Here is a 25798-nt window from a genome sequence, read left to right on the forward strand (position 1 = left end):
GCTGAGATAGGCGCCAGCGACCCCCGCGACCCCGAAAGGGAATAAGCGGTAGAAAATGGATGGATGGATGGAAAAACAATGGCAATAATATCGTTTATCCGCAATAATTTGCAGGTCAATATATCGTCAATCAAAATTTTTTATCTGCCCAGGCCTAATTACAATAAAAGATCTGGTGTTTAAACAGGAAAATACTGACAGTTTCAACACTTTGTAGGGCTCAACAAAAAACAAGGCTGGCACATTGAACTTCAATGCACGGCTACTTCCTGCCAAAAGCAACACACACCCAAACTGAAATTAATGGATGCTTGCAAATGAGACTCAAAAGTATAAGAAAACAATATGTAACAACTGTGCAGCATAGTTATCATCAGCTCAGTGTTAAATGTTATTAGGATGTTATTATTAAACAAAAAAAATGTTTTACCACATTGGTAGTGTTTATGGTTAAATGTGAAAGGTAGTCATCCCTCGTCACACTCCCGTCATTGGAACACTACTACTGAATATAGAAATGCTGTAAATAGCTCTCAGAATAATACTCTGAATTTCAACACAACATTGTTCTAATAGCGCAGATAATTAACATTTTAGCAAGTTTTTGTAAAAATAAGATAAAGCAATACATTTTGGCTTGTGTATGCATCGTGTAAGGTGTCTTGACAGGAGTCCCACCTCATTTGCTATGTGTTGTCTGCAGACTGAGTAATGTAAAATGAAAGACTTGATATTAAACTCCAGTCTGTTGAGTTACTCTTGTGAAAACAGAGTCTTCTATGATATCAGATTGCATTCATTTGTCGCAAAAGTGTCGCCTCCGTAATGTCAAGAATATATGAGGTTGCTCGCCACACTATATACACATAGATAGCAGTTATAGCCACCCTGTGCCTGCAGTTAGATACTTGAAATAAAATGTAACCATATATTAGTAGGATGCAGTGCAATTCTAACCAAATATATAATTTGAATAATTGTGTTCAAGTCTAAAGTAAGGATTATTCATTATAAAAAAAAACTAACACATTTTGTCTTGTTGTGCATGAGTTGTACTCTTGTCATTAATCGACAGTAGTGAGTGCTGTAATACATGATTTATTTATTGTTTTAGACTTATACTTAGACAAACTTTTAATGAACCACAAAGGAAATTGTTCCTCACTGTAGCTCATTTACTAAGGATGGAAAGTGTAAGGATGGAAAGGACAATGCAGGTATAAATTAGACAAAAAATGTACCGTTGTAGCGATATAAAATATAACATATGTAATATTTACATAATATATGTACAGTAAATGATATATACTGATATATTATATTATATCATATGAATTTAAGAACTCAATGTCTTGCTATCATATTAGCATGCTCACCACAAAATACAGACATTTTTTTAAATGTCGTACTATCCGTTTTAATGGAGTACAGCACAGCCATGTAAACAAAATCTTCCAGCAAACAATGTCTACCCCGCACCCACACTGCATTGCAAAACCATGTGACCTTCCGAGCCCTGTGGCACTTACCATGAATAAACTGAAAGTCTTACACAAAGTTAATACATGTGATCGTTATTGGTATCTGCAAATTTTCCTCATGGATGATCTGTACGGGAATAAGCAGGATAAAACCCTGACCAAAACATCCCTAGACAACAACATTGATACACTGTGAAAATAATAGGGCTATAACAGTGGTGTGCCGTCAGGGCCAGCAAGGCCTTCTCCGCTGACCTAACATAACCAGAAATCATGATCATAATTAAAGATAAAAGTAATTTATAATTTACTTTGTGAACGGACACATACGGTTGATAGACAATTGTGATAGCCAATCAATTGCCAGTAAGGCCTTCCAGCTGGTCTTACGCTTTGATTGGATACTCACTTGGGAGTCACAAGTGAATATCCAATCACAAGTTGCAAAAACAGGAAGTGGCACCGGAGCCATACGAGCCATAGTAAGCCTTGGAAAATTCACTGGTACTTACAAAAAATAAGAGTAACATGCGGATTAGGTGGCAGATATACTGTATATTTGCTAGGCCATTTTCAAGAAGTATACTTAAAAGAAACTACGTCTTGTGAGACAATATCGGCCAACACCGGAGCTATCCCAGCGGTGAAATGGTCTACCCCTGACTTTCACACGAGTCAACCGACTACGAGGAGTACCACTGGCTTATACGGTGACGAATGAGAGCTCCAAATATTTTACTTGTTAATTTTTTCATGTTTAATTTGTTTTATACAATTATTGTAATTTTGACAGCCCCACATAAGATATGTTTTAATTGCTGAAGCGGGTTTATTGAATATTAAATGTGGCGAAAAATAGAAAATTGTGTACACTGTTGAGGGGATTCAATGCGCATTAGTGTGTAAGTGGGTTTCTGTATAGTATCAAAAGCCGTGTCCGTGTGGTGACATAAATTACGGTACTTTGAGAAGTGAAGTCAGACTAAGCAGGACATCACTGAAGGCCTAGGTGAGAAACGCACGGCCCGCCACTGGTTGATACATACAGTATTCTATTTCAGTTGGGCAAAAAGGGCTACAAAGATCAACAGTATCACATCAAGGATAAGTAACTCAACTGCAACAATATTAGTGTACGCTCGTCTGATGGCCCAATGCAATGTGCAAATTCCAAAGCAGCCCTGAAAATCCAATCTAATGCAAAACGACGACAACAACAGTAATGCCAGCAAAGCTGTCTGAAAGACACTAAAAGCAGCTCCAGAGACAAGCATCTGATAAAAATAGAGAAACTCCACTCCGCCATCCAGCAAATTTCCTCTCTAAAGCAATTTTATATTCGATAAGTGGCGAGGCATTCTTAGCGTAATGGATCAGAATATGATCTCCGTCCGACGACTTAAGAAGAACACAGCCCCAGCGTGCGGGGCGACCAGGACTGCTTCATCAGATAACCACGGAGAGAAGTGCAGGAAACGATAGATGGAGATGTGATGCACTGGAAAAAATGACATCCTCGAAGAAAAAAAAAAAAAAGGAGTGACAAACAAACACCTTGCCATACGTTGACAGCCAGAAGATGACCATTCCTCAGCCAGATCTGCTATCAGGGATAATTACTACTCCCACCTCACATATACACGGCTGTAATTAGCCTCTTAAAACATGATTAACATGTCTCAATTAAGCCAGTCAACATTTGCATAATATATTAGCCGGCCTAATTGCAAGTGGGTACACGTCAGAGGGGAGAGCGAAAAAGACAGGCATGGTAAAGCATAAATAGCATAAGCAGGAAAGGCTAAACGGGAATCCATGTATGATATAAGTCACTTGAAAAGCAAACTGACAGTCAGCGCGTCCCCGCTTGGGACCGTCGCATGTTTATTCTTATTCACTTAGATTCATATTTCTGGTGAACGCTTCCTATAAACCCGCAAATCAAAGCCCCGGCAGAATTTTCTCAGGAAAACTTCACTGCCACGTTTGAAGTTATTTATATGAAGTTATTTATGAGAGAACAGACAGGGTCCTGTTCGGCCTTATTTCCGTGGAAACTAAAACACGGAGGGGCGGAGAGGGGTGGGGGGGATAAACTGCTGCTTCTGCACTTCCAAGTCGGGGACACAGATATACAGTCCCGCAGCTCGCGCGGGGAGACCAAGGACATAGCCATTAGTTTCAGGACAGCGCCACATTGGAGACTAATGCCTCCATCTGTCAGTGGAGATGAGAGGAGGGTAACAAAGAGAGGCAACACTAACCTCTGAACTCATCATGGACAGCTGTGTCAATTAAATACTGAAAAACAGCAGCGGAGGGAGCCATAGTCACTGGTCGGTCCACCACCTCAACTAGTAGCTCCATCACTGTTAGCGATAAAGTGTCATTTGCTGTGTGTTTTGAAGAGGGAATTAATGTTCTTCCCAATTCCTTCAATATATGCATGGAGGGTGTCGGTACAAAGGACTTCTTTGGCAGGAAGTTATGTGCATGCCAAAGCAACAGGTGGAGCTATTATACTTAAAGGGGAACATTATCACAATTTCAGAAGGGTTAAAACCAATAAAAATCAGTTCCCAGTGGCTTATTTTATTTTTCAAAGTTTTTTTCAAAATTTTACCCATCATGGAATATCCCGAAAAAAGGCTTTAAAGTGCCTGATTTTCGCTATCTGTATAATCCACCGTACATTTTCCTGTGACGTCATCTAGTGATGCCAATACAAACAACATGGCGGATAGCACAGCAAGATATAGCGACATTAGCTCGGATTCAGACTCGGATTTCAGCGGTTTAAGCGATTCAACAGATTACGCATGTATTAAAACGGATGGTTGGATTACGGAGGCAGATAGCGAAAACGAAATTGAAGAAGAAAATGCAGCTATTGAGCGAATACCTATTGAAGCTATTCCGCGATCGCCCTCTAACCAACGATTGCATCTTTTGACCAGACCACTGGAGCAACCTAAATCCGTCGAATGGTAAGTGTTTGTTTGGCATTAAATGTGGGTGGAGGGAAAGGCTGAATGCAAATATAGCTACAAATGTACATACAGCTAGCCTAAATAGCATGTTAGCATCGATTAGCTGGCAGTCATGCCGCGACCAAATATGTCTGATTAGCACATAAGTCAATAACATCAACAAAACTCACCTTTGTGATTTTGTTTACTTTATCGTTGGAAATGCATCTGCTTTGAGTGTCGCAGGATATCCACAAGTTTCTCTGTGCCATGTCTGTCGTAGCATTGCCGGTAAAATGTGCAGACCAAACGAGGGACTTTTGCATCTTTTGACACTGGTGCAACTTAATTATGTCGATTGGTATGTGTTTGTTTGGCATTAAATGTGGGTGGAAGGGAAGGCTGGATGCAAATATAGCTACAAATGAGGCATAACGATGCAATATGTACATACAGCTATCCTAAATAGCATGTTAGCATCGATTAGCATGCCGTGCTAATTGATGCACACTCCACGTAAATCAACTTGAATCCGTCCCTGATCTTGTTGTTACACCCGCCGACAACACACCGACGAGGCATGATGTCTCCGAGGTACAGAAAACAGTCAAAAAAACGGAAAATAACGTTTGACTTGGTGTTTGTAATGTGTTTGAAAAAATGCCGGATTGATTACCTATGTGACGTCACAACGTGACGTCATCGCTCCGAGAGCGAATAATATAAAAGCGTTTAATTCGCCAAAATTCACCCATTTAGAGTTTGGAAATCGGTTAAAAAAACATCTGGTCTTTTTTCTGCAACATCAAGGTATATATTGACGCTTACACAGGTCTGGTTATAATGTTCCCCTTTAACCAGTCTAACCAGTAAGACACCTGAAGAAAGTTGTTTCCAGAAAAGCCAAAACTAGAACTAAAACGTGGGAATGTTATCGTTTTGCCTCTGATCTGATCCACCTTTGAGATCTGATTAGATACTTTGAGAAGATAAGATAAGAAACTAAAGTAAACACAATAGCTTTTTTTATTTAATTTAGAATTTGGTAGTATTTTTGTAAATCAGATAATGTATTACATTTGAGGTATTGAATGCTACATACTGTATATTCCGGACTACAAGGCCCACATAAAATCCTTTCATTTTCTCAAAAATCAACAGTGCGCCTTACAACCCGATGCGTTTAATGTACAGCATAATTCTGGTTGTGTTTACTGACCTCAAAGCAATTTTATTTGGTACATGGATTAATGGTAAGTGTGACCAGTAGTTGGCAGTCATACATAAGACACATGTAAACTGCGTTATGATGGCAATAAACGACACCAAAACTTTAAATGTTCCATTGAAAATATAGAACATTACACACGGCGCTCAAAAATCTTTTAAGTATGGCTTCAGTAAGCAATGAAACCTCACCGCTTGATGGATTGTATTATTATGGCGCGTGTATAAGGACCGCAAAATGGCACCTATTCGCAGACACATTATCTGACGTTTTATTTCGCAATATTTTGCAAAACCAACTTTTCTTACCTTCTGGTAGCTGCTGATGAGTATTTGGAATCTGCATGAGTCCTGAAAATGTGCGCGCATCAGCAATTGTAGTCCGTGCCGACACCGTAGTCATAAGCTTCTTCTTTTTCTCTACCTTCTTATGTGGCTTTCATCTTCCGCTCTTGCCATTTCAAATATAAAGTAATGTAAAGTTCTTACTATATATGTCAGTAGACTAGCTATCAAAGCGCTAAAATTGTACTGAGTTTACATAATTCACCAACGGAACTTTAATTATTAGAGGAAGACCCAGATGGTCTTTCATGGGACACATTTCCGGCGTTGATGTTGCACTAGTGAGCCACAGAGGAGAAGATGTTGCTCCATTGTTGATTTAGGTATAGTCTGAATGTCATTAAAACACTTAGCTCCATTTTTACTTCTACTACTCCCGTCCTCACACGCTACACCGCTACAACAAAGATGGCGGGGAGAAAACGCGGTCGAAGGTGAGCCACGTAGGTAAGACAGCCCACAAAACGGTGCGTCCTGAAGAGACTGTCAGAAACCTATTTGAAAATGGTCTGTAAAACATAATCTATGCAACACTTTCACCAAAGAACTACCACCACATGTTATGTAGACCACAAGGTAGTGTTTTACATTTACAAAAAAAATAAAAAATGACCTCTTTAATCCGCCTAATAGTCTGGTGCGCCTTTTGTATGAAAAAAAGACCTGAATAGACCCGCTCATCGGCAGTGCAACTTATAATCCGGGCACCCTATGGTCCGAAAAATATGGTACGTGTTTTAACAAAATAAAGTGGCTAGTGCACAATAACTAAACAACTGCATAAACTATGTTTGGCTCACATTTAAATCATTTGGGTTTTGCTCTCAATGCCTTCCTTTGTAAAAGAAATAACAAAAATGACCAAAAAATATATTTTTAATAAAAAAAAGAAAAATTAAAATATTGATCGAATCACTTTTGTATCGCTTATGTACTGATACTATACTAGGTATAAGATAGTATCGACATCTGGATCGATCACCCCAAATTCACATTGAAGCTTTTTATGTTGTCCTGCTCGGTTTGTTTGTAGCAGGCTTAGCCATTCCTTTTTCCTCTAGTCCTCCAGTGATTACGGGACTTGGGAAAAAACGTAGTTCCTTTTCCGCCATGGTGGTGAGGATTAGTATCTTAGAAGTGGCTTCGCGCTGAAGATAAATGATGTGTTTATTGTTCTCAAATGCAAGCCAGTGTTCTGAAAAGACATACAGCCTCCTGGAATTCACGTCACTCCTACATGTGTGTAAAAAGGAATTTGGAAATGTAATTCTGTCTCCATTTTGAAGGAATCGTTTACATGATCAATCAAGCTATGTAAACACTGGGACACAGCTGCGGTGAAGATTGAATGGACTCGGCAGCTCCTCAACCGATAAGTAAAAAAAAAGCAAACATAAGCATCGATCTGATGCCATGATCAGGATCACTAGTTAAAAGTTAAGTTGATTTTTTTATTTTATTTAGAAAATGTATTCCATTTTGGGATACATCAAACCATTTAAGCAGCTAAAGAAAAACCTCCTCCTTCCGCATCTCTAACTAGATCTGCATCAAAAGGTAGTGGTTTCTTCCTTCGCCTGTTCCTCACGCCTCTACAAATTCTTTGTGGAATTTTTTTTTTGTCTACTCTTACTTACTAACTAATCAACCTACAAACTGCGAACGAAACACAGTATTTACGCTTAATTAAAAATGGAAAATGGAGACGCACGAATGATGTCAGTAAAAAAATACTGCTGTCAATTAGTTTTGTGAATAATTTTTACTAATCACAGGTTATTTCCTCACTTCAAAAATGTTACATTAACTTAAAAAAGACCCTGATATTCAGAGACAAATACAATTTTATTGTCATCCAGAAACCTTTATCAAAATATGTTTTACTTAAATGCACGTTGTTTATTTGCTCAAAACCTGGAAAAAAAGTCCAGTCAGGGTGTTATTTGAAAAGAAATTTACCAGAGAGCACACCAGTCTGAGTCTTCGCACTGTCGTATGCATTGACCTGATCACTGACTGTATAACAACCCGTGCCGGCTTCCAGGTAACCATTCGAGGTCACAATAATGTGATTAATCTGCGTACATACATGATTAATGTGTTACGTTTTTGTGCTTAATCACATGAGTTAACTCGTTAAATTTGACAGCCCTATAAAAAGACAAACAAATTCCTTGTGTCTGAAACACAAAATGTCATAAATAATTACCACTAGCGATGCAAGTTTTAACAGCTGTTTTAATAGAACATACAGGAGACAATCACTTCCTGTTCTTACCCTTTCTGTTATTTGTCTTTCCAAATTCAGTTTAGAGTTTGTCAATGTGTTTTCTCTGTACTTACCAGCCCTCTTCCAAATACAGCTGGGCAGCAGCTATCATCTTAGGCAGGCATGGGCAATTATTTACACTCGGCAGGCCAAACTTAGAGAAAAAAATGTGTTTGGGGGCCGGTTTATCTGATTTTTAAGAGCAATACAAACAATGTAAAACGTCACAATAATGTCTGATTGAATACTAAAAACGTTATGACAGACCGCCTTAAAAACGGAATGGAATTTTATGTTGTTTTACTGAATGAGACACCCAAAATGTACATGAAAATAAATAATGAGTCATTTACAATATTAACTGTTAACGATAAAACACTGAATATTGACACCCCTCCAAACCCCCGATCGACATACTTTACCATCAAGCGAAACGCAACCAAAATGCAACAAACACACAAAAATATGAACGCAAAGGGTAAAAAATAAACCCACCTACAATCTGATATGTCACTAAGCTTTTAACTTTATGACTTCTTTGTCACATGTTGCTGGCATCAAATTCTAAAGTTAATGATTATTTGCAACAAAAAAAAAAGTTTATCAGTTTAAACATCAAATATTCAACTGAATATGGGTTGAAAATGATTTGCAAATCATTGTATTCCGTTTATATTTACATCCAACACAATTTCCCAACTCATATGGAAATGGGGTTTGTGTATAAATATATATATATATATATATATATATATATATATATATATATATATATATATATATATATATATATATATATATATTAGGGGTGTGGGAAAAAATCGATTCGAATACGAATCGAATACGTTGTGCGATTCAGAATCAATCGTCATTTTTAAAAAATCTATTACCACTACACAGCAATACTATAACAATGCAGTCTAATTCCAAAACCAAACTTGACCCAGCAACACTCAGGACTGCAATAAACAGCAATTGAGAAGACACAAACACGACACAGAACAAACCAAAAGTAGTGAAACAAAAATGAATAATATCAACAACAGTATCAATATTAGTTATAATTTCAGCATAGCAGTGATTAAAAATCACTCATTGACATTATCATTAGACATTTATAAAAAAAAAAAAAAAAAACAGTGTTACAGTGGCTTACACTTGCATCGCATCTCATAAGCTTGACAACACACTGTGTCCAATGTTTTCACAAAGATAAAATAGGTCTATGAAGAAGACAAAACATGGACCCAGATTTCCCTCGCCCGGACACGGGTCACCGGGGCCCCCTTCTGGAGCCAGGCCCGGAGGTGGAGCACGATGGCGAGCGCCTGGTGGCCGGGCCTGTTCCCATGGGGCCCGGCCGGGCACAGCCCGATGAGGCAACGTGGGTCACCCCTCCAATGGGCTCACCACCCATAGCAGGGGCCATAGAGGTCGGGTGCAATGTGAGCTGGGCAGCAGCCGAAAGCGGGGCACTTGGCGGTCCGATCCTCGGCTACAGAAGCTACCTCTTGGGACGTGGAACGTCACGTCACTGGGGGGGAAAGAGTCTGAGCTAGTGCGCGAAGTGGAGAAGTTCCGGCTGGATATAGTCGGACTCACTTCGACGCACAGCAAGGGCTCTGGAACCACTTCTCTCGAGAGGGACTGGACCCTCTTCCACTCTGGCGTTGCCGACAGTGAGAGGCGACAGGCTGGGGTAGCTATTCTGGTTGCCCCCCGGCTTAAAGCCTGCACGTTGGAGTTCAACCCAGTGGACGAAAGGGTAGCCTCCCTCCGCCTTCGGGTGGGGGGACGGGTCCTGACTGTTGTTTGTGCTTACGCACCAAACAGCAGTTCAGAGTACCCACCCTTTTTGGGTACACTCGAGGGAGTACTGGAAAGTGCACAACCGGGTGATTTCCTTGTCCTACTGGGGGACTTCAACGCTCATGTTGGCAACGACAGTGAAACCTGGAGAGGCGTGATTGGGAAGAATGGCCGCCCGGATCTGAACCCGAGTGGTGTTTTGTTATTGGACTTTTGTGCTCGTCACAGTTTGTCCATTACAAAGACCATGTTCAAACACAAAGGTGTCCATATGTGCACTTGGCACCAGGACACCCTAGGCCGCAGTTCCATGATCGACTTTGTAGTTGTGTCATCGGATTTGCGGCCTCATGTTTTGGACACCCGGGTGAAGAGAGGGGCGGAGCTTTCTACCGATCACCACCTGGTGGTGAGTTGGCTGCGATGGTGGGGAAGGATGCCGGACGGACCTGGCAGGCCCAAACGCATTGTGAGGGTCTGCTGGGAACGTCTGGCAGAGTCTCCTGTCAGAGAAAGTTTCAATTCCCACCTCCGGAAGAACTTCGAACATGTCACGAGGGAGGTGCTGGACATTGAGTCCGAGTGGACCATTTTCCGCACCTCTATTGTCGAGGCGGCTGATCGGAGCTGTGGCCGCAAGGTAGTTGGTAACTGTCGAGCCGGCAATCCTAAAACCCCTTGGTGGACACCAGCGGTGAGGGATGCCATCAAGCTGAAGAAGGAGTCCCATCGGGTCCTTTTGGCTCATAGGACTCCGGAGGCAATGGAGAGGTACCGACAGGCCAAGCGGTGTGCGACTTCAGCGGTCGCTGAGGCAAAAACTCGGACATGAGAGGAGTTCGGGGAAGCCATGGAAAACGACTTCCGGACAGCTTCGAAGCGATTCTGGACCACCGCTCGCCGCCTCAGGAAGGGGAAGCAGTGCACTATCAACACCGTGTATGGTGCGGATGGTGTTCTGCTGACCTCAACTGCGGATGTTGTGGATAGGTGGAAGGAATACTTCAAAGACCTCCTCAATCCCACCAACACGTCTTCCTATGAGGAAGCAGTGCCTGGGGAATCTGTGGTGGACTCTCCTATTTCTGGGGCTGAGGTCGCTGAGGTAGTTAAAAAGCTCCTCGGTGGCAAGGCCTCGGGGGTGGACAAGACCCGCCCGGAGTTCCTTAAGGCTCTGGATGCCGTGGGGCTGTCTTGGTTGACAAGACTCTGCAGCATCGCGTGGACATCGGGGGCGGTACCTCTGGATTGGCAGACCGGGGTGGTGGTTGCTCTCTTTAAGAAGGTGGACCGGAGGGTGTGTTCCAACTATCGTGGGATCACACTCCTCAGCCTTCCCGGTAAGGTTTATTCAGGTGTACTGGAGAGGAGGCTACGCCGGATAGTCGAACCTCGGATTCAGGAGGAACAGTGTGGTTTTCGTCCTGGTCGTGGAACTGTGGACCAGCTCTATACTCTCGGCAGGGTTATTGAGGGTGCATGGGAGTTTGCCCAACCAGTCTACATGTGCTTTGTGGACTTGGAGAAGGCATTCGACCGTGTCCCTCGGGAAGTCCTGTGGGGAGTGCTCAGAGAGTATGGGGTATCGGACTGTCTTATTGTGGCGGTCCGCTCCCTGTACGATCAGTGCCAGAGCTTGGTCCGCATTGCCGGCAGTAAGTCGAACACGTTTCCAGTGAGGGTTGGACTCCGCCAAGGCTGTCCTTTGTCACCGATTCTGTTCATAACTTTTATGGACAGAATTTCTAGGCGCAGTCAAGGCGTTGAGGGATTCCGGTTTGGTGACCGCAGGATTAGGTCTCTGCTTTTTGCAGATGATGTGGTCCTGATGACTTCCTCTGACCGGGATATTCAGCTCTTACTGGATCGGTTTGCAGCCGAGTGTGAAGCGAACGGAATGAGAATCAGCACCTCCAAGTCCGAGTCCATGGTTCTCGCCCGGAAAAGGGTGGAATGCCATCTCCGGGTTGGGGAGGAGACACTGCCCCAAGTGGAGGAGTTCAAGTACCTAGGAGTCTTGTTCACAAGTGAGGGAAGAGTGGATCGTGAGATCGACAGGCGGATCGGTGCGGCGTCTTCAGTAATGCAGACGTTTGTACCGATCCGTTGTGGTGAAGATGGAGCTGAGCCGGAAGGCAAAGCTCTCAATTTACCGGTCGATCTACGTTCCCATCCTCACCTATGGTCATGAGCTTTGGGTCATGACCGAAAGGATAAGATCACGAGTACAAGCGGCCGAAATTAGTTTGCTCCGCCGTGTGGCGGGTCTCTCCCTTAGAGATAGGGTGAGAAGCTCTGCCATCCGGGAGGAACTCAAAGTAAAGGCACTGCTCCTTCACATCGAGAGGAGCCGGATGAGGTGGTTCGGGTATCTGGTCCGGATGCCACCCGAACGCCTCCCTAGGGAGGTGTTTAGGGCACGTCCAACCGGTAGGAGGCCACGGGGAAGACCCAGGACACGTTGGGAAGACTATGTCTCCCGGCTGGCCTGGGAACGCCTCGGGATCCCCTGGGAAGAGCTAGACGAAGTGGCTGGGGAAAGGGAAGTCTGGGTTTCCCTGCTTAGGTTCTTGCCCCCGCGACCCGACCTCGGGTAAGCAGAAGAAGATGGATGGAAAATAGGTCGTATTGTTGGTTTGTTTAATAGTAAAAAAAATTTACATTGTTGCAATCAGTTGATAAAACATTGTCCTTAACAATTATAAAAGCTTTTTTTTTTTAAATCTACTACTCTGCTTGCATGTCAGCAGACTGGGGTAGATCCTGCTGAAATCCTATGTATTGAATGAATACAGAATCGTTTTGAATCAGAAAAATATTGTTTTTGAATCGAGAATCGAATTGGGAAAAAAATCGATATATTATCGAATCGTGACCCCAAGAATCAATATTGAATCGAATCGTGGGACACCCAAAGATTCGCAGCCCTAATATATATATATATATATATATATATATATATATATATATACAAACCCCGTTTCCATATGATTTGGGAAATTGTGTTAGATGTACGGCACTGTATCAAAAACTGACATCAATCTCTAAAGGATATCACCACATGGGCTCAGGAACACTTCAGAAAACCACTGTCACTAAATACAGTTTGTAGCTAAATCTGTAAGTGCAAGGTAAAGCTCTACTATGCAAAACGAAAGCCATTTATCAACAACATCCAGAAACGCCCGAGATCATATAAGATGGACTGATGCAAAGTGGAAAAGTGTTCTGTGGTCTGACGAGTCCACATTTCAAATTTTTGGGGAAATATTTAACATCGTGTTATCCGGACCAAAGGGGAAGCGAACCATCCAGACTGTTATCGACACAATGTTCAAAAGCCAGCATCTGTGATGGTATAGGGGTGCATTAGTGCCCAAGGCATGGGTAACTTACACATCTGTGAAGGCACCATTAATGCCAAAAGGTATATACAGGTTTTGGAACAACATATGCTGCCGTCCAAGCGCCGTCTTTTTCATGGACGCCCCTGCTTATTTCAGCAAGACAATACCAAGCCACATTCAGCACGTGTTACAACAGCGTGGCTTCATAAAAAAAGAATGCAGGTACTTTCCTGGCCCGCCTGCAGTCCAGACCTGTCTCCCATCGAAAATGTGTGGCGCATTATGAAGCGTAAAATACGACAGCGGAGACCCCAGACTGTTGAACGACTGAAGCTCTACATAAAACAATAATGGAAAAGAATTCCACTTTCAAAACTTCAACAATTAGTTTCCTCAGTTCCCAAACGTTTATTGAGTGCTGTTAAAAGAAAAGGTGATGTAACACAGTGATGAACATGCCCTTTCCCAACTACTTTGGCATGTGTTGCAGCCATGAAATTCTAAGTTAATTATTATTTGCAAAAAAAAATAAAGTTTATGAGTTTGAACATCAAATATCTTGTTTTTGTAGTGCATTCAAGTGAATATGGGTTGAAAAGGATTAGCAAATCATTGTATTCGGTTTATATTTACATCCAACACAATTTCCCAACTCAGATGGAAACGGGGTTTGTATCATGATGGTTTGTTAAGCATTTCATAGGATTTTCAGAGGGAGGAAAAACCAATACATTTAATATAAAATGTAAAATGAATAAATACATAAAAAGAAAAAGAATAAAATGATTAAAAGCCATCATCCCAGGGAGCATTTCATTTCGTCCCGTGCATTTTTTTTACCGTCCCCGGGACGGCGGGACTACATTAATCTCAAGCCCTGGAAGTTACATTTTATTGTTTGCGTTATTTGTTTCAGCATTGCACTTTGAAGATGGTGCCTCAGCTCATTGACAGCTTTGGCTCTTTTTCAGATCAGCAGACAGACTTTAAGTCTTTCTTATTTACAGTATATGTATATATATATATAAACATTTCTCATTTCTATTCAGACTTCCATATATATTCAATTTCCTTAACTGACTGAAATAATATTAACAACAATGCATAATTTCTAAGTCTTTAGTAGCCGTTTGTGAAGTTTTGTGATCGTGCCCTACATTCGCTCACATCCTATTCATCTCTTGGGGGCTAAGCCCCCCTATCCTTAAAAGCTAGTGACGCCCCTGGTAACTAGTATATCATGCAAAAGCGCAGATTTTAACCACTGAAATACTTTGTATAGTTCAAGACTTATGGTCATTTGAAAACATCACTGCACATCATAATGGCAGCTACAGTTTCTTAGACTTCCTTTATTGTCATTCAAGGTTGAACTTTACAGTACCGATAAGAACGAACGTTGCATTAGCTCGTTGCAGAGCAGGATAAAGGAGCAATAAGGTGCAGAGTGTTTGCATTTACAAAAGAAGGTGCTGATATAAATACAGTTAATGTACAGATAAATATAATGCACTTTTGCATATGCATCCATGTTATGTTTTCTTTATAGTCCAGCGAGTTAATCTGTTTTTGGGGAGAATTGAGGGGTTTATTATGATGCGTTTAAGAGTCTTATGGCCTGAGGGAAGAAGTTGTTACAGAACCTGGAGGTTCTGCTATGGAGGCTGCGGCACCTCTTTACAGAGTCCAGCAGTGAAAACAGTCCTTGGTGGGGGTGGGAGGAGTCTCGACTGATTTTCTGAGCCATCTTAAAGAGCTAAAAAAATAATTTGGGAATGTCCGGCGGGCCATATTGAAAGCTTAACGGGCCGCATGCGGCCCCCGGGCCTTAATTTGCCCAGGTCTGGTCTTGAGTTTCAATTAATTTGTTATCCATTAATCTTGCCTTTCTCCCTCCTGTTATTGTGTCTAGGTCATCACAACAACACACAAGCCAAGTGAACGACATCGCCGGGGCAATTTCTGTTGCATTTTAATAGAGACGGACATCGTGGAACTACACCCAGGTTACAACTCAGCACATTCGCTCGACTTCGCTCTGCACCCAAATTTTAAAAAACTGCTTCGTCCAGCACCGAGCGGCAAAGTGACCATATCAACTGAAAGGCGCGTTCGTGTCTAATTAGCGGCGCGGGGGCGCAGTTAGCGAGATGGACTGATTCAGCAGGTCTCCCGGCTTTGATAGGTTCAAGCAGCGTAATGCATTATCCGCCTGATCACATTAGTCGTGCAGGAGCTCCCCTTCTGACCTGCTCGGGCCTGCATGGGGGTAATGCGAGGCTGCTGACAACAAAAGCGGCCCGATGATACAGTCAAAGACAAGGAAACAAAGAGAAAGAGTATGCTTGAAATCCGACACCCGCAAACACAAACTTGGAGCGGAGCTTGTCTTCCTTTAACCTGTACGCGCCAGCTTCCCCTGCTCTAATGGCTCTACACAAACAAGCCGCCGCACAGGATGTGAGGCGAGAACAGGAAAGCAAAGTCTTCAGTGCTCTCAGGAACTGTTAAAGATGATGTTTGTGTTTGGAAAAGAAAAAAAAAGACCTCAAGTGGCGACACAAGGCTCTCGCCTCCGCAGAGCTTGTTGCGGCTTGCTAAATACTCCCGACGTGACACCAGCACCGACCCTGGCACGACTATATGGCAGGCGGGGAGAGGCGGGGTCATCAGTTAAGGCCTGCTTTAGGCATGCGCTCCCGCCTTGTATGTCAGCTGCTCGCCAGTGGACACCTCGCTGCTGCAATGTCTCATATTGCTGCTGTCAACACTCACGCTGCACTTAAAAAGAAGCACGCACACACACACACACACACACACACACACACACATTTGGAACTGTGGAACATTGCAGACAACAAATGATCTGTGGAGAATTATCCCTGAGGTGAATGGCTAAAAAGCAACACTGACATTATTTTGTGTCGCATCATTAAACGAATAAAGGAATTACACTCCGGGACAGACTGGAGACCTCCCACGGCTAAAACCAGATCTGCATCAAAACCTATTGAGTTCTTTCTCGACCCGTGCGCCATCCCTCTATGACAGGGGTGTCAAACTCCTTTTAGATCAGGGGCCACATGGACAAAATTGCACTCCTAAGTGGGCCGGACAGGTAAAGTCACGGCACAATAACTTAAAAATAAAAACTTCAGATTACTTTCTTTGTTTAAAAATAGAACAAGCAAATTGTACAAATCCTAATGTTTTTTACACTTAAATGTTGCAGTTAATAGTATTCTCTTTATTTGTCGTTTTTTATATTTTCTTAAAAATGTGTGTGATAATGTTCATCAGTCACTCATTGGTGTTAATTTTCAATCTATCAATGTAAAAAATTCTATCAAAATCAAATTACACTATGTTATTTTTGTACTTGGATAATTTTTCTCGACTGATATACTAACATCATGTGGTTTATTTTTTTTTTTATATACGTAGCATAATCTACAAAGGTACAAAGAATTGCTATTGTGACATCCAGTGGACACATTTAGAACAACGGTTTCTTTTATTTAAAAATTTCAGTTTAAATTTCATACTTAGGAAACTCATTCCACGGGCCGGATAAAACCTGTTCGCGGGCCCGAGCCGGCCCTCGGGCCGTACGTTTGACACCCTAGCTCTATGACCTACGTGTCAAAGTCAAGGCCCGCAGGCCAGATCCGGCCCACAGATGAATTATCTATGGCCCCTGGGATGATATTTGATTAGTATTAGAACCGGCACGCAGGCCACAGTCGCCTGCTGCTGTTTTGCACGCACCAATACTGTTGCCGCAAGGAATTTGTTTTAAGTAGACTGTGGATTATATAGTAAACACTTTAAATTTATAAAATGTTACTGTAAAATAGTGTTGTTTTTTTGTTTTGTTTTTACAACATTTTGCGGTAAGTGGAAAAACAGTACCCCCATTTCTCCAGATTCTCTGAACTTTTTGATGATTTTACGGACCTTAGATGGTAAAATCCCTAAATTCCTTGCAATAGCTCGTTGAAAAATGTTGTTCTAAAACTGTTCGACAATTTGCTTACAAAGTGGTGACCCTCACCCCATCCTTGTTTGTGAATTACTTAGCATTTCATGGAAGCTGCTTTTATACCCAATCATCGTACCCAACTGCTCCCAACTAGCCTGCACTCCTGTGGAATGTTCAATATAAGGGAACGGCGTGGCGCAGTGGTAGAGTGGCCATGCGCAACCCGAGGGTCCCTGGTTCAATCCCCACCTAGTACCAACCTCGTCACGTCCGTTGTGTCCTGAGCAAGACACTTCACCCTTGCTCCTGATGGGTGCTGGTTAGCGCCTTGCATGGCAGCTCCCTCCATCAGTGTGTGAATGTGTGTGTGAATGGGTAAATGGGGAAGTAGTGTCAAAGCGCTTTGAGTACCTTGAAGGTAGAAAAGCGCTATACAAGTACAACCCATTTATCATTTATTAGTGTTTGATGAGCATTCTTCAACTTTATCAGTATTTATTTCCACCTTTCCCAACTTCTTTGTCACATGTTGCTGGCATCAAATTCTAAATTTAATGATTATTTGCACGAAAAAAATGTTTATCAGTTTGAACATCAAATATGTTGTCTTTGTAGCATATTCTACTGAATATGGGTTGAAAATGATTTGCAAATCATTGTATTCCTTTTATATTTACATCTAACACAATTTCCCAAATCATATGGAAACGGAGTTTGTAAGTTTGTGTGCTTGCTGTCTGTGAGAAGGAGACACAAGAACGAATGGGAAGAGCCATTAGTGTAATGCCCGAAGCTAAAAGCAACTGCGTGAGAACGTATACTCGAATATCACGATATAGTCATTTCATATATCGCAGACAAACCCGTGATATATCGTGTATATCGATATATCGCCCAGCCCTAATTTATAATGAATGATTACTACTGTGTGGGCACAGTGGGAGAGGGGTTAGTGCATCTGCCTCACAATACTAAGGTCCTGATCAGTCCTGGGTGCAATCCCGAGCTTGGGATCTTTCAGTGTGGAGTTTGCATGTTCTCCCCGTGAATGCGTGGGTTCCCTCCGGGTACTCCGGCTTCCTCCCACCTCCAAAGACATGCACCCGGGGATAGGTTGATTGGCAACACTAAATTGGCGCTAGTGTGTGAATGTGAGTGTGAATGTTGTCTGTCTATATGTGTTGGCCCTGTGATGAGGTGGCGACTTGTCCAGGGTGTACCCTGCCTACCGCCCGAATGCAGCTGAGATAGGCTCCAGCGACCCCGTGCGACAAGCGGTAGGAAATGGATGGATACTACTGTGGAAATGTCAGAAAAAAAAATTACACTAACTACGGAACAGTACATTGTGCTATCACACAAAAAGTCTTGAAATCTCAAAATGTTTTGCTTTAAATATATGTGTATGTTAAAAAACGCAAAGCATGATTTGACAGACCAATAAGGATTCATGTTTTAACCATGGACTTTTGCAGTAGTAGGACATGTTTGCATTGGCTGGGTAGCTTCCTAACTTCCTGAACCTCCCCTTTCCGGTAAATGGGATTGTAAATCATAATTAGGAAATGACACAAAAAAATTGATTTCCCAGTTTGGAGATCCTCGATCCTGACTAAAATACGGTTATGGTAAAGAACGCAAAATTTTGATTATGAAGAAAATGCATGTTTTGATTGACAGTTCTGTCAATGTAGATGCATGTCATGCATGTTTTTAATTCCTTGGACAACAATTTGGAAAGAAGCATGTCGGACGCTTGCATAGAAAGTATATAGACACAAAAAAAAGAGCTGACAAATTACAGGCTGCTTGCATACGCTGCACTCAGCACATTTGGCTGTAAATGCCATGCTGAAGGTTTGACTCATTTTCTCTGTCGCACGCGGTGAAAGGATTTTGAAGACGAGGGTCGCCATCAACTCCTCCGAATGGGATTTTCTTGCTTTGGAGAGGCGAAGGGGGTTCATTTCCAAACTTGGTGTTGAAATGTGCAGAAAAAAGGGGAACCTCTTCTTTGTTGCCAAGAATGGTGGGAAGGGAAGAGCACAAGAAGGGAAGGGGAGGCACGGGGAGCAGCCAGGAAAAGGTCCAAGTCACTTTGTTCTTCTTTTTGGAAAGCGAACTCCAGTTGAACCCGGGGAGACGCCAGACAGTTTACAAAGAGCCAGGCAACACTGTCTCACTTTTCCCAGCCTTGCAACTTAGAAAGAGGGCCCCAACCTATATGGATTCCTCCTCGCAAGAGCACTCTTTAACCTTTATAAATCTGTAGAAAATCCTCACGTGTCCTTTGGTTCATTTCTCCTCTCGCCGCCAAATTCTGACTCACAGGAATAAAACGTCCATTTTGAATTAAGTGTTTATTTTCAGCTGTCTGCGCGGCGGCAAACGCAACAACAGCAGGCGTGCACAAAGACGGAGGTCTCTTAAAAAACCTCTTGACAGCTTCTTTTTTTTTTTTTTTTTCCGCCGGCGCGAGCTCAAAGACGAGGTCAAACTGCAGACTTTGTTTTATTTTCCAGCCTCGGAAAGCTATTTCTCAAACGAGCCGCCGCTCGGCCATATTCCTCCCGAGATTAATCACAGGCTTTCATCATGTGAGTCGCTCCGGTTTAATTTGCTGCTAAGTGAGTAATAATTCACACATTCCTTTTCATGACTTTGACCCTTGTTGCAAACATAAACAGAAAAATCCCCGCCCTCTACACCACTCCTCTCGCCGACTAGCCGCTGCATGTAAAACAGCTCACTTAGCAAACACCATCAAACTCGGGCCGAAGGGAGCTGACAGAGGGTGAGAAAGCCCAGTCCAGCTCTGAAAACACTCCTGTGCATTGTGTGCCAGCCACTCTGCTGGGGACGCACAACCGCTCACATGCATGGCGTGTGACGTTTGTCGGGGGGGGGGGGACGCTGAGACACGACATGTACAGTAACGTTGCATGGTGTGCATGACTTATGATTTGGACGGATCGACAGACAGCAAGCAAACTGACCTGTTTTCTCCTTTATTTCACACAAGACGTTGAAGAGTGCAGGTTTCATTCTGTGGCAGTTCAAAGCGTGTTTCCTGAAAGGAGAGAAGAGATGCATGTCACAAGCAACTACTACTTTAAAAAAAAAAATCATAAAAGCCACTTATCTTCAGTTACGACAAGAGAAAGACATCAAAGAAGCATTAACGTAACATTTTTATATTTAAGTCTATAAGTCATGATTGAGGGAATTTTTTCAGAATACAGTGAACTTAAACATTTTGTTCAAATGTACCAGAAGATGAGTAAACTAGCTTCCAGTTGTATGTAATCCCCACACAGTTAGTTGCACATGCCTTTTCCATATACATAGGACTGTATAATACCATTTCTAGAAAATATGCACAAAAAATGTTCAGTTTATTTCGAACAGGCATACAATACAATGTATTGTATGCCTGTTCGAAATAAACTGAAACTGAACTGAACATTTTTTTTTTTTCCGTGCTGCATGGAGAGGAGTCATTGATGGCCTATGCTCCATTGGGAGCGATGGGCCTAAGTAAGTAAGTAAAGTATACAATACAATGTAGTGCATTACACAATTCCAGTTGTTTCATTACAGCACGTCCGAAAAGGAGTAGGAAGAAGCAGAGCTTATTTAATCCTACCTCTTTTCATACCGTAGCAATTTTATCCAATTCCCTTTGTTCTCTGTAATAGAACAGTGAACAAATAAATAATGACTAAATACTATACCATAGTAAGAAAACAAATATCAAATACATAAAGAAAAAATGTGCAGCTACTATGTGACATTTTTATATTTAATGCATAGTTTCCGAAAAAACACAGGACAGTCGCACAACACCTACGATACATTTTGATCCAAATGAGTGGCATTACTACAGGAAACGATGCATGAATATGTGCAAGTTTAGTAATTATTGAAAAAACAATTAGGATTTTTACCATTAGTAAATACACAAAATGACACAACAACACTAGTCAGTTGTCCAGCACCAACACCAATACATTTTTACTACTATTATTGGAAACTATGTATTAATTAGTGCAACTTCCTTAACTGGGTAAGTATTAAAATAGAATTTGATATTTACTTCATCGTTATTTGGTCTTGTTACCATAAAGTAAAAACACAATGTAACACAACAACACTTGTCAGTTGTGCAATACAATTTGTTTTAAATCCATCCATCCATTTTCTACCACTTATTCCCTTTCAGGGTTGCGGGGGGCGCTGGCGCCTATCTCAGCTACAATCGGGCGGAAGATGAGTACAAATATTATTGGAAACTATGCATGACTTAGTGCAATTTACTTCACTAGGTAAATATAATTTTATATTTACTTCATCGTTATTTGGTCTTTTAACCATAAGTTAAACATACAGTGTAACACAACAACACTTGTCAGTTGTACAACACCTACAATACAATTGTACTACTATTATTGGAAACTATGTATGATTATGTGCAATTTCCTTACTAGGTAAGTATTAAAATATAATTTGATATTTAGTTCATCGTTATTTGGTCTTTTTTTACCATAAAGTAAAACAACGCGAATCAGTTGTACAACACCTGCAAAACATTTTGTTCTAAATGACTACTACTATTTTTGGAAACTATGCATGATTTAATGCAATCTCCTTAACTAGGTAAGTAATAATATATAATTTGATATTTAATTCATCGTTATTTGGTCTTATTACTATAAAATAAATACACAATGCAACGCAACAACACTAGTCGGATGTACAACACCTGCAATACATTTTCTTCTAAATGAGTACTACTATTATTGAAAAAAAAATTTATGATTTAGTGCAACGTCCCTAACTAAGTAAGTATTAAAATAAATTGTGATATTTACTTTGTTATTTGGTCTTATTACCATAAAGTAAAAACATAACGTAACACAACAACACTAGTCAGTTGTTCAATACCAACAATACATTTTGCTCTAAATGAGTGAGTACTAGGGCTTCACGGTGGAAGAGGGGTTAGTGTGTCTGCCTCACAATACAAAGGTCCTGAGTAGTCAGGGTTCAATCCCGGGCTCGGGACCTTTCTGTGTGGAGTTTGCAAGTCCTCCCCGTGAATGCGTGGAATCCCTCTGGGTACTCCGGCTTCCTCCCCCCTCCAAAGACATGCACCTGGGGATAGGTTGATTGGCAACACTAAATTGGCCCTAGTGTGTGAATGTGAGTGTGAATGTTGTCTGTCTATCTGTGTTGGCCCTGCAATAAGTTGGCGTCTTGTCCAGGGTGTACGCCGCCTTCCGCCCGATTGTAGCTGAGATAGGCCCCAGCGCCCCCCCGCATCCCCAAAGGGAATAAGCGGTAGGAAATGGATGGATGGATGGAGTAAGTACTACTATTATTGGAAACTATACATGATTATGTGCAATTTCCTTCACTAGGTACGTATTAAAATATAATTAGACACTTAGTTAATCGTTATTTGGTCTCTTTACCATAAAGTAAATACTCAATGTGACATCTTTAACACTAGTTAGTTGCATAACACCTATGATATGTTTTGTTCCAAATGAGTGGCATTACTACAGGAAACTATGCATGAATATGTGCAAGTTTGGTAAATATTAAGACATAACCTGATCTTTTTACCATAAAGTATATACACAATGTTTGTATCAACACTAGTCAGTTGCACAACACCCACAATGCATTTTGTTCTAAATGAGTTCTGCAATTATTGGAAACTATGCACGATTATGTGCAATTTCCTTAACTAGGTAGGAAATAAAAAACAATTTGATATTCAATCCATCGTTATTGGGTCTTTTTTTATAAATGAATTCACATTTAAATCACTTCCAATGTATTTTGCGTGTACATTTTGTTAAATATAAGTAGAATGCACAATATTGTCAAGTTGGTAATCATTAAAAAGCTAGTTGTATTTAATCTATTTAGGTAAACACACTAGATACACTAGTCATTTGCACAACATCCACAATGCATTTTGTTCAAATTGAGGAGTAGTACTACTACTGTAAACTATGCATGAGCAACATCCTCAATTTGGTAAACATTAAACAACAATTATATATTTCATCCATTTTTGTTTACCGTACAGTTAATACACAATGCAACACCTCCAATGCATTTTGCATGCACATTTTGTTAAATATGAGTAATATGATGTGCAACATGTCCTATCATACACTTTCAAGGGCAATGATATGGGAAAAAACACCTAAATTGCCTCCAATTATAATCTAGACAGACAGTGCAAGACAACAGTGTTTAACTAATCATGAGGATATGCAACAAACGTTTCATTTTCAATATGTTTGACATATTTATTGCATATTTACTAAGGTTGTTTTCCCACCACAGGAAACACAACATTGTATGTATTGCTCTACAACAGTGGTTCTCAAATGGGGGTACGCGTACCCCTGGGGGTACTTGAAGGTATGCCGAGGGGTACGTGAGATTTTTTTTTAAATATTCTAAAAATAGCAACAATTCAAAAATCCTTTATAAATATATTTATTGAATAATACTTCAACAAAATATGAATGTAAGTTCATAAACTGTGAAAAGAAATGCAACAATGCAATATTCAGTGTTGACAGCTAGATTTTTTTGTGGACATGTTCCATAAATATTGATGTTAAAGATTTCTTTTTTTGTGAAGAAATGTTTAGAATTAAGTTCATGAATCCAGTTGGATCTCTATTTCAATCCCCAAAGAGGGCACTTTAAGTTGATGATTACTTCTATGTGTAGAAATCTTTATTTATAATTGAATCACTTGTTTATTTTTCAACAAGTTTTTAGTTATTTGTATATCTTTTTTTCCAAATAGTTCAAAAAAGACCACTACAAATGAGCAATATTTTGCACTGTTATACGATTTAATAAATCAGAAACTGATGACATAGTGCTGTATTTGACTTCTTTATCTCTTTTTTTCAACCAAAAATGCTTTGCTCTGATTAGGGGGTACTTGAAGTAAACAAATGTTCACAGGGGGTAAAAGGTTGAGAACCACTGCTCTACAACATGTCAGATTGTTTAAAAGTAAAACGGAACTGGATAAAAAAAACATATCTAATTTATCTTTGGGGCAGGAAAAAAAAGTTTTGATTAATTAAATGATTAATTGTGAAAAATTGGGGCACTGGCGTTGGCGTGATTGTATTTGTCCGAAGTCTTCAATGGCAGCGTCAGTCATGCTTGTGTTATGGTTGTGGTTGTTTGGTTTTAAAAATTGGAATAATTAGTAGAAAAAAAACTCGTGTGTGCAGATCCTCACCTCGCCTGTGCTTCGTCCAAGCTTTGGTCGGTGATGGTCATGATTTGCTGTAAAATGTCTCCGATGTCCTGCTTCCGTCCCTCGCCGTCCGTCCCCGCCGTGCCATCCGGCAAATGCTGCGCCAGGCCGGGGTGTCCTGCCATGCCCACCCCGTGAGAGTGCATCAAGCGAGGCTGCTCGTCCATCATCGATCCTTCTTTCTTTCTTTCTTCTTCCTCACCTCCAACTTTTCACTTCTTCTTTGTGTGCGCGCGTGGAATGAAAAAGGCAAAAAAAAAGGGAGCTGCTGGTGGGAAAGACAGGAAATATTCCTCGCAGAAATTCCTCCGGATTCCTCTCGCCGCGCCTCCTCTGTGAGCTTTTCTGGATTTGGGAGGAGGGAGACTGACTAAGACTGACGAAGCCCGCTCTCTCTCTCTCCTTCTCTCTCGCTCTCTCCGCTCTCTCTCTCTCTTACTCTCTCACTCTCCCTCGCTTTAGCTGAAATCTGATCTAAATCTCTGCGTTTGGCTTCGGCCACACTACTGCAGTCCCCCTGGCCATACAGCATGTACATAGATGGTCCTAACAAGATCAAAAGTGTCAAAAACGCACCCTATGAATGAGTTTGGAGCAGTGGTTCTTAACCTTGTTGGAGGTATCGAACCCCACCAGTTTCGTATGCATTCACCGAACCCTTTAGTGAAAAATATATATAAATATTTTTTTCAAATTAAAGACAAAGTTATATGTTTTTGGTAACACTTTAGTATAGGGAACATATTCTAAGTAACAAAGACTTAATTTTGTCATTATCTGGGGTCTGGATTATGTTTTTGTTAGTTTTTGGACTTTTAGTTCCTGTTTGCGCTCCCTTTTTTGTTTGGTTACCATGCCAACTTGTGATTTTCACCTGCCTCTGGTGTTCGGACCGCGCACCAGTTTCTAATCCAGTCCCTTATTTAAGCCTGTCTTTGCCAGTCAGTCGGCCTGGCGTCATTGCTTGTTTTCATGCGATACCAGTTCGTGTTGCTCGATTCATGCCGTGTCCGCATAAGTCTTGTTTATTTCTTGCCACAGTTTCGTGTTTGTTCGAAGCCAT

General features: G+C 41.3%; 1 protein-coding gene across 2 annotated transcripts in view; it reads right to left on the reverse strand.

Annotated features, from left to right (window-relative positions):
• Positions 1–25117, reverse strand: part of LOC133568430 (pre-B-cell leukemia transcription factor 1) — a 177218-nt gene extending 152101 nt beyond the window's left edge. For both annotated transcript variants that reach the window (XM_061920348.1, XM_061920347.1), the window contains exons 1-2: positions 24718–25117; positions 20426–20499 (exon numbers count right to left, since the gene is read on the reverse strand). In XM_061920348.1, the coding sequence (XP_061776332.1) occupies positions 20426–20499; positions 24718–24905 (262 nt within the window). In that variant the 5' untranslated portion in view covers positions 24906–25117. The remainder of the gene's footprint in view (positions 1–20425; positions 20500–24717) is intronic.
• Between the last annotated feature and the right edge of the window lie 681 nt (positions 25118–25798).

The sequence above is a fragment of the Nerophis ophidion genome, linkage group LG14, assembly GCF_033978795.1.
Source record: "Nerophis ophidion isolate RoL-2023_Sa linkage group LG14, RoL_Noph_v1.0, whole genome shotgun sequence".
NCBI lineage: Eukaryota > Metazoa > Chordata > Actinopteri > Syngnathiformes > Syngnathidae > Nerophis > Nerophis ophidion.